Source organism: Brachyistius frenatus, unplaced genomic scaffold, assembly GCF_029030835.1.
Source record: "Brachyistius frenatus isolate BFR_SWC_R1_liver_20210118 unplaced genomic scaffold, ASM2903083v1 Contig_250, whole genome shotgun sequence".
NCBI lineage: Eukaryota > Metazoa > Chordata > Actinopteri > Embiotocidae > Brachyistius > Brachyistius frenatus.
The window spans coordinates 330,001-340,458 of NW_027210849.1; the positions used below are offsets into that span (position 1 = coordinate 330,001).

The 10,458-nt window shown below is 47.0% G+C and overlaps 1 protein-coding gene across 1 annotated transcript in view; it reads left to right on the forward strand.

Moving 5' to 3' along the window:
* The window catches only part of LOC138634125 (gamma-aminobutyric acid receptor subunit rho-2-like), a 35,835-nt gene extending 26,602 nt beyond the window's left edge, over nt 1-9,233 (forward strand). Inside the window, 2 exon segments of the mRNA XM_069720778.1 lie at nt 2,998-3,206; nt 8,366-9,233. Of these exon segments, the coding sequence (XP_069576879.1) occupies nt 2,998-3,206; nt 8,366-8,701 (545 nt within the window). The 3' untranslated portion in view covers nt 8,702-9,233.
* The last annotated feature ends 1,225 nt before the right edge of the window (nt 9,234-10,458 follow it).

Below are 10,458 nucleotides of genomic sequence, written 5' to 3' on the forward strand. Positions count from 1 at the left end.
CCATCACCTCCATCACACCATCACTCCATCACCTCCATCACACCATCACTCCATCACCTCCATCACTCCATCACTCCATCACTCCATCACTCCATCACTCCATCCTCCATCACTCCATCACTCCATCACTCCATCACCTCCATCACTCCATCACTCCATCACTCCATCACTCCATCACTCCATCACCTCCATCACTCCATCACTCCATCACTCCATCACCTCCATCACTCCATCACTCCATCACCTCCATCACTCCATCACTCCATCACCTCCATCACACCATCACTCCATCACTCCATCCTCCATCACCTCCATCACCACCATCACTCCATCACTCCGTCACCTCCATCACACCATCACTCCATCACTCCATCACCTCCATCACACCATCACACCATCACTCCATCACTCCATCACCTCCATCACTCCATCACCTCCATCACTCCATCACCTCCATCACTCCATCACCTCCATCACTCCATTACCTCCGTTTTTGGGGGCGTGTCTGTTTGATTGACAGGCCTGTGGTGCAGTCAGGTTACAGCTATCGGTGGGCGGGACGTAGTATCGTCAGGTTTCCGATCAGATCGGTCAGATCCACCGTTGGCTCCTCCCCCAGCTCGTCCAAATATGGCCACTTCCTGCTCCAAACTGCTCCGAACTAGCAAAGATGGTGACGGACAAAATCTGAACTGGAGGATTCATAACGTTCACAAACCAACGATGACATCACTGCTGGATGATGACATCACTGATGGTTGATGACCTCACTGATGGTTGTCTGTTGAAAACAAATCAACACTTTAAAAAGTGTGCTGTGTATTTGTGAGAAGAGACACTTCCTGTTTGAACAGCAGCATCATCTCTTTGAACCTCATCTCCCTCCCAGCAGATGTGAAGGAGCCGTTGGAGTTACTTTCTCCTCCTCAGATGACTGCAGCCTCCTGCTCAGGAGTTGCAGGAGTGTCGGACTGAGTTGCATCACGTTGTATAGTCGGCGTATTACTTTCACCTCCCGTTGCTTCATCCAGCCGATCAGCTGACTCCACGTCTGCAGCTCATCCGGTCTGTCTCTCCTCTGATGGGAACTATCAAACCTCATCCAGGTTCGATGAGACCGGTTAATCTATCGCTCGTCTGACTGCTGCACAGACAAGAAATATCCACCTGAACTACACTCACAACAACAGGTTTAATTAGAACACAATAGAACAACGATACTACAACAAGTTGACAATTCCACACATCAAAAAGTGTCCAAGCAGGTAATATGAAAATCAAACACCTCTGAGAGCTCAGGAATACATGAAATTGAAAAAAAAGGTATAAAAGAAAGAGTTGAGTTCTCAGATGTCCTACCCCCCCCCCCCCCCCCCCCCCCCACCACCACCTCAGTGCACAACAATGTCCAGCGAAATGGACTCCAGGTGAACTGTGATGTCCAGCTGAGATGAAGATTCTCTCAGGTGAAGGTAGACGGTAAGATGGATGAAGATGGGTGGAGATGGGTGAAGATGGGTGGAGATGGGTGAAGATGGGTGGAGATGGGTGAAGATGGGTGGAGATGGGTGGAGATGGATGAAGATGGGTGGAGATGGATGAAGATGGATGAAGATGGGTGAAGATGGGTGGAGATGGGTGAAGATGGGTGGAGATGGTGGAGATGGATGAAGATGGGTGGAGATCGGTGAAGATGGGTGGAGATGGGTGAAGATGGATGAAGATGGATGAAGATGGATGGAGATGGGTGAAGATGGATGGAGATGGATGAAGATGGATGGAGATGGGTGGAGATGGATGAAGATGGGTGGAGATGGGTGAAGATGGGTGGAGATGGGTGAAGATGGATGAAGATGGATGAAGATGGATGGAGATGGGTGAAGATGGATGGAGATGGATGAAGATGGATGGAGATGGGTGGAGATGGATGAAGATGGATGAAGATGGATGGAGATGGGTGGAGATGGATGAAGATGGATGAAGATGGATGGAGATGGGTGGAGATGGATGAAGATGGATGAAGATGGATGGAGATGGGTGAAGATGGATGGAGATGGATGGAGATGGGTGGAGATGGATGAAGATGGATGGAGATGGATGGAGATGGATGGAGATGGGTGAAGATGGATGAAGATGGATGGAGATGGGTGAAGATGGGTGAAGATGGATGGAGATGGATGGAGATGGATGGAGATGGGGTGAGTGGTGGCAGGCAGGACGGTGGATGGACGGTACCTCTGGTTCCAACGAAGAAGCTATTAAACCAACCAGCCTCTGCGCATGTGCAGGACAACAGTTCATTACTAATTCAATTTACTCAACTGGACCTGCAACCCGCACGGCTGTAAACATCACACACAATATAACAACTAATCAGTGAACATACACAACTCAAGGTATTCAATTACAATCATTACATCTTCAGGGATGTTGTTTGTTCCCCTTCAGATTTATCCTGACTGGTTTTAGTCAAATACACAACTTACTTCTAAATACCGTCTTCCTGCTAAAGAAGCTAACATGCAACAGGACAAGCATTGAACTTCAATAACCTCACCAGGATATCAAATGTTCAAAGTTCTAAGGATCTGTTGGAGAACCTGCAGCTCTTCAATGGCTCGTCGTTCAACATTCAATTTAAAGTTGTTCACTTTTCTTCAGCGGAATCTGATTCATCTTTTCCTGCTCACAACTCCTGCAGACGGAAAAACAAAGATCCTCTATGGAGACATGGATGATCACTTCTATCGATCTCTGTGCACGAAGGAACAAAGATGGTATATTAAGGAAAAGATTACTTAAAGGGACAATAACATAGTTCTAAAATATAATAATTAAGATCCCAGATTAAATTATTCTGGTTACAGGAAGAACACACTACTGTACTTTAACTGTGTGTGTGTGTGTGTGTGTGTGTGTGTGTGTGTGTGTGTGTGTGTGTGTGTGTGTGTGTGTGTGTGTGTGTGTGTGTGTGTGTGTGTGTGTGTGTGTGTCCAGGCATCACCACCGTCCTCACCATGTCCACCATCATCACCGGGGTCAACGCCTCCATGCCCCGCGTGTCCTACATCAAGGCCGTGGACATCTACCTGTGGGTCAGCTTCGTCTTCGTCTTCCTGTCCGTGCTGGAGTACGCTGCCGTCAACTACCTGTCCACCGTGCAGGACCGGCGGGAGCGCAAGAGGAGGGAGCGGGCGCGGTCTCAGGTGGGTTCTCGCTGCTGTGATGATGTCACTGAGAGGAGGCGGAGCCAAGCCTCGGGCCGCTCACAGAGGTCGCGCTTTAAACACTCTCGTGACTTTTCCTTTACGAGGACGTGAGAGAACATCTGTTTCAACCTGCAACATGAACAACAGTAAATAAATGAAACTCTTATAACTCAGAGTTAACAACACAAACAGCGAGCAGCTGGTTGTTTGCAGCACACCTGGTCTCATACCTCCATCACAGCTGGAGCGAGATTAAGATTATTGAAACGAGGCCTCATCGAGAAAATATCTGGCAGCATTTAAAAGACACTGAAACTAAAGACGACTTCTTCAGACTTCTGCTTCTTCTTCTTAAGACGCGCACGTTGCTCCTCGTTGGGATTTTATCTTCTCAAATGACCTTTTAACGTTAATGAGGATTTTCAACGTGAAAAAAGCTTTAAATGCCGGAGTTGTATTTGTCTGTCTGTCTCTCTGCTTCCTGTCTGTCTACCTGCTGTCTGTCTGTCTCCATGCTGTCTGTCTGTCTCTCTGCTTCCTGTCTGTCTCCCTGCTATCTGTCTGTCTCCCTGCTGTCTGTCTGTCTCTCTGCTTTCTGTCTGTCTCCCTGCTGTCTGTCTGTCTCTCTGCTTCCTGTCTGTCTCCCTGCTGTCTGTCTGTCTCTCTGCTGTCTGTCTGTCTGTCTCTCTGTCTGTCTGTCTCTCTGTCTGTCTGTCTCCCTGCTGTCTGTCTGTCTCTGTCTGCTCTGTCTGTCTGTCTCTGCCTGTCTGTCTGTCTGTCTCTCTGTCTGTCCTGCCTGTCTGTCTCCCTGCTGTCTGTCTGTCTCTCTGTCTGTCTTCTGCTGTCTGTCTCTGCCCTGCTTGCTGTCTGTCTGTCCTGCTCTCCTGTCTGTCTCTGTCTGCTGTCTCTCTCTGTCTGTCCCTGCTGTCTGTCTGTCTCTCCCTGCTTCCTGTCTGTCTCCCTGCTGTCTGTCTGTCTCTCTGCTGTCTGTCTGTCTCCCTGCTGTCTGTCTGTCTCCCTGCTGTCTGTCTGTCTCCCTGCTGTCTGTCTGTCTCTGTCTGCTGCCTGTCTGTCTCCCTGCTGTCTGTCTGTCTCCCTGCTTCCTGTCTGTCTCCCTGCTGTCTGTCTGTCTCTCTGCTGTCTGTCTGTCTCTCTGCTGTCTGTCTGTCTCTCTGGTTGCTGTCTGTCTCTCCACTGTCTGTCTGTCTTATTCGTCCTCTTCAGTTTTCTAGAAGTCTTGAATTCTCTGCTGTGATAAAGCAGATGTGTTCTTGTCCTTCCTGTAACATCTGTCTCGTAGCAGCAGCGTGTCCAGAGGTGATCAGTGTAGCGTCATGTCAACTTACTTCATGAGGATTAAATTTGCTCTCGTTATTAGAAGGGGCACCAGTCCAATATTGGACAAAATATGAATTCAACATTAGTATGAAATCAGTCAATCATAATCTGAAGTTATGAATTATCGTATCGGAACTCAAATTATTTGATATATTCAGAAAGAAGCTGTAACACAGTTTGGGTCTCATTAAAAAGATTTATTACATAACTTCTCACAAGAAATGATTAAATGACAGATGTGTTTATATGAATGAGAATGCACATTTACTTCTCATTGCTGACGGTGAAGTGAAAGAGGGAATCGTTACCGGCTAAAAGAGACGGAACTGAATAAATGAAATTTAAGCCTGATGCTAAATTTGAATTTGCTACTCTGAATAAATGAACAGTTTTACTTTGAGATGAAAGGCCGCGGGCCTCGGTGGGTCCAGATGATGTCGATCAGAAGTCCGGTGAATGAAAGTCAAAGGGTGGAGGTTTTACCTGATTACTCAGATAGAGAATGGAGAGGGAGGAGAGACAGAGGCAGAGATCTGGGTTAAACCATGTTCACCTCTAAAGTTTTAGGAACATAACTTTTGATAAACATCACTCTGTTAGTATAAGAATATAATAGACAGGATATCAGTCTATGAAATTATGAATCCATTTCCATAATGTGTCCTTCGTTCTTGGTAAATCTGACCAAAAGGGGGAGACGTGGTCCTTCTGGGATGGTCAATGCTGTGGTCATCTGGTCTGGGAAGTGTCACTTCTGGGGGAGAGTTTGTGACAACAAAGGATTAAGTAGGTATCATTTTGGTTCACAGTTGAGTGGATAGCGTCTCCAGAGACAGTTTTTAGAGCTCAGAAAGGTGTGGATAGTGTCCGTTGTGACAGAAAGTTTTCATCTTTATGAGGTAAAAGGGTGATAAACAGGACCAGGGGAGTTTACCCAGAGTTCACATCCTCTGGCATGTGTGGGTTTGGAATTCTAGAGATAACGCTGAGGAGATGTTGTCCAGTAACTTTTGTGTGGGCTACTTCAATAAAGCGAATTCGCGACATCAGTGAAGGACACCGACCACAGCAGCGTGTCCAGAGCTCTGTTTTACAGCCGAGGCCGAGCTGCTCCACTATTTTGGTTCAGGGTTGGGTTTTTTCGTGCTGGCACCAATTTCCAATTTTCGTAGATCCACATGAACCTGGCTGCAGTGAGACGGGCAGGCTGGTGCACCCGGGGTTGTGTTGGTAAAGATGTCAGAAATACTACAGCACCAAACATGGATTCATCCGCTCCTGAAAATAGTCCCCAACAACTGTGTCCTTCTGTTAGAGTGAAACTCCAGTAGGAAGGAAATCAGCAGGCCGACGGGTCGGGACACCAACATCATGTCGGTCACTTCACTGGATTTAATTGAAATATTTTCAGTGTTCTTCTAAAAGTTTGAAGCCCGTCCAGCAGTGCATTCAGACTGTCGTAGCAGTGGGCCATAAAATCTGGATTTTCTCGGTTGTCTGTCGGTTCGGCTCGTCACACCGGATTTACTGATAATAAGAAATATCAGCGCCCTGCTTTGTTGCTGTTTATTTTACCGTCTGCCGCTCCCTCTGATTTCTCTCTTCCTCGGGCTCCTTCATCATCTCTGCAGCTCTGACGATGATCTAAAAACGCCTGGACGGTGTTTGTCTGTAGTGATGGAGATTAGACACGCCTGGTGTGAGCTGAGGACACAGACGTCCCAGCTGTGGAGCTGAAAACTCTACTTTGACTTATTGAAATGAATTTGTTGAGCAGGAGCTCAGATAGCATACAGAGGAAGAATCATTTTATACACTGGGATGTTCTTACAGGAGTTTAACCTGCATTTAACCCACATGTGAGCAGTAAACACAGACAAGTCTTTAGTGGTATTCTGCTCACTGAAGCCATGAACATCGTCCTGCTGCACTCAGTCCTGGTTTCTGCTGGTGGAGACACAGTTTCACCTGAGAACTGACACCAGAATCACCCTGAACGGGTGCATCTCCCCGTCACGCCCACGTCGGTGCAGCCGGGTTCACGTTGAGTCATGAAAACTGCAACTTGGTGCAAACAAAGGAAAAGGGTCCCTGGCACTGCGCTCTGAAGTTGAAGTGTTCAGTATTAGATCTCATTTCCAGGTTAAAATCACACAGATTAAAGAGACTACAATGAAAATATGAACCCGAAGTACAGCCACAATGCAGGAGAGCGCGACCACCGGTTTCCTATTAAGGCTAATTGAAGAGGCCAGATGCTTCAGTTGTGGTCTGGTTGGTCTGATTCAGTGTGATTCACTCGTGAGCAGTCGCCTGAAAGAGAAAAAAAAACAGCACTAGAAAAGGAGCAGTGGTTCTCCTCAAGAAAACAAATCACTACTGATGCAGCCTGGCTTTGGAAAACCAGACGAGTGAATGCTTGTGGCTCTGAACGAGGATTATCTGAGATGTGTGTGTCAGCGGGAGGACGTTACAACAGGTGGAGGGAAGGTGTCATTTACAGACAGCTCTGTAAGTCAGAGAGGATGAGTCCATGTCTCCGACATCCTGACAGGACAGGAACACATGCAACAAGCACACAGCTTCAGAAAGGAAGAAAAAGACATGAATCCAACAGGATCTTTGAAGTGTTTTAAAGTTGAAGGTGAACAGAAGGAAATCTCACTGATCAAATCCTTCATCAATCACAGAAGCAGACTACAAGATATTAAAACAGAATTTAAGGAATAAAATTAAAAATATCCCACTAATGAAGGTTGCACTGATTTTCACTTCTTTAATATTGATTCTAGTTTAATTGATGAACTAAATTCATTATATTTTTCTTAAAGTAAGAAACTAAATGTCATTAAATGAACAGAACAGTTTATGGATTCTGACGAAACTCAATTTAACTGCATACTGACGGCTGATGCTGCGTTCAGGGTCGTATGAACGGCGCCCTCTGGTGGTCGTCACCGCGTCACAACTCTAAATCTTCCATCAGCCTCCAGTTCACCAGTTGTGACGTGTTTGCTGACGTTTCCAGAAAGGTCAGAGGTCACGGAGGTTCATGTCTGGTTGGATGTTCAGCTGATATGTTGTGGTTTTAGTCACGTAGAGTTTGTCTTCATAACTTAGATCATATTCTACATCTGAGGATCACATTCATCTTCTTTTCCTTCTGTGTCTCCGTTTCCTGTTAGTTTAATAAACTGTTAGCCTCTGTGGCTTCGAGCGGCCGCCGTGGTGCTGTTGCCTAGCAACAGTGTTTTTACCACTTAACCACTTGAACGCCGATCATACGGTGCACACGACTTCCTGTGTTGTAACTACGAGCTCACGAGTTCCATTTGAAGGCAAAATATCAGCGATAACTGTGAAAGGTTTTGGACCGACTGCTTTCAAAGTGATTCGTCCTCTGGTTGCCCACAGCTTAGTTTTAGTCCCGCCCTCCTGCACTGTGATTGGACGGCTGGTGACGGTGACGAGCGAAGCGTTGACATTTTTACACATTCAACACTCAGCACCTCGTCACGCTGCCGACCCGAGGTCGACGCCCAGTAAGATGGAGAGTCGCCTGACCCACATATTCACACCGTGAAGTTGGCAACGCCAGACTACTGGTCAACAGGGAATGGTGTCAGATTAATGCTCCACTAATTCACCACAGTTTAAGTAATAATCCTCTACAGCGGGTAGATTATCCACATCAGTGGCACCACAGCTCCACGAGGGAGAAAACCTCTGCAGCTGCTTCCAGTGTTTCTGTGAGCGGACAGTCACAGATGTTCACCTTCAGATGCTTCATTCCTGATCTTTGTCCTTCTTCCTGCCAGTCGCTGCCCTGCACCTGCGGCATCTCCCAGACCCGAACCATGGCCATGCTGGACGGCACCTACAGCGAGGCGGACACCAACAGCCTGGCCGGCTACACCGAGGAGCCCGTGGCGCCCGAGGAGGAGCCGGAGGAGATGCACGAGGTGCCGGAGAAGCCCGAGCACATGGTGGTCCACCTGTCGGTGAGCAGCGAGTCCACCGCCACCAAGAAGAAGAAGAGCCTGCGGGCGCTCAACATCATCCAGAACACGCACGCCATCGACAAGTACTCCCGGATGATCTTCCCCGGCTCCTACATCTTCTTCAACCTCATCTACTGGTCGGTTTACTGCTGAGGAGCCGCGGAGGAACCGAGGCCGCCGGATCTACCGGAGCGGAACCGAACGGCGTTCCATTTAAAACGTTAACGGAGACGAGACCGTGATCCATCGGAGATCCTCGTTGGTTCGTTTCCTTTTGCAGCAACGTGAATGTTCATAAATTAAAAACAAAGAATGAACGATGTCGGAGCTGCTGCTGAAAACGTCTCCGTCCTTTTTACTTCCTGTTCCTGACACGATGGAGACGGTTTCTGTGTTTCAATGTTAACACTGTGTGTGTGTGTGTGTGTGTGTGTGTGTGTGTGTGTGTGTGTGTGTGTGTGTGTGTGTGTGTGTGTGTGTGTCTGTGTGTGTGTGTGTGTGTGTGTGTGTGTGTGTGTGTGTGTGTGTGTGTGTGTGTGTGTGTGTGTGTGTGTGTGTGTGTGTGTGTGTGTGTGTGTGTGTGTGTGTGTGTGTGTGTGTGTGTGTGTGTGTCTGTGTGTGTGTGTGTGTGTGTGTGTGTGTGTGTGTGTGTGTGTGTGTGTGTGTGTGTGTGTGTGTGTGTGTGTGTGTGTGTGTGTGTGTGTGTGTGTGTGTGTGTGTGTGTGTGTGTGTGTGTGTGTGTGTGTGTGTGTGTGTGTGTGTGTGTGTGTGTGTGTGTGTGTGTGTGTGTGTGTGTGTGTGTGTGTGTGTGTGTGTGTGTGTGTGTGTGTGTGTGTGTGTGTGTGTGTGTCTGTGTGTGTGTGTGTGTGTGTGTGTGTGTGTGTGTGTGTGTGTGTGTGTGTGTGTGTGTGTGTGTGTGTGTGTGTGTGTGTGTGTGTGTGTGTGTGTGTGTGTGTGTGTGTGTGTGTGTGTGTGTGTGTGTGTGTGTGTGTGTGTGTGTGTGTGTGTGTGTGTGTGTGTGTGTGTGTGTGTGTGTGTGTTTTGTGTGTCTGTGTGTGTGTGTGTGTGTCGACTGCCGTCTGTATTTATATTCATCTATCAAACTGACATTCATCAGGATTATTATTATTATTATTATTATTATTATTATTACACTTTAAGGCCCAAAGTTTATCGTTCCTGACCCCATGGTGATGATGACATCACAACCCTGTGTGTGATGTCATCGAGAAGATGTTGAGTTGTTGGAGACCTGCTGACGTTCACATCTTAAACAGTGTTTTTATTGACCTGACCATGGTGGAAGATGAAGATGAAGATGAAGATGAAGATGAAGATGAAGATGAATGTCTGCACCAACGCTTGTGACTCGTAATGCAGATGAAATCCACACAGGTCAAAGGTCAGCAGCTAGAAGGTTTAACTCTGTGCCGTTAATCCGTCGCAGCAGAAGGAGGGCCGACACGTCGGGATTTTAATCTGAAGTTAGTGTTTGTCACGTATGTTAGGATTCATCGGCTGAGTCAGACATTTTAATGATGAATCAGTTTTTCCAAACATAAAAAACATATTTTGTAATCTTTCAGCTTTATTTTTCTTTAATTTTTTTCCACTTTTTTCATGTGCAAATTAAAAACGTGTAAAAGCTGAGGATGGAGGCTGAAACAAAGGTGCTGATCACATTTAATAATCCTGAGATGAAAGGTCAGTCCTGGTTCTGACAGCCTCGTCCCGTCTGGACCTCGTTCACACGTTTGTGTTCATCTTCAGCTCTGCACAAAACGGTATAACGTTTATATTGGAGTGATTTTCATCAGTGAGTGACAGCGAGGCGCTGCAGACCGCTGACTGTTCACACTTGTATTATATTTAAAGGTTTGCTGGCCGGCGGGACGTCGTCTCCTGAAGTC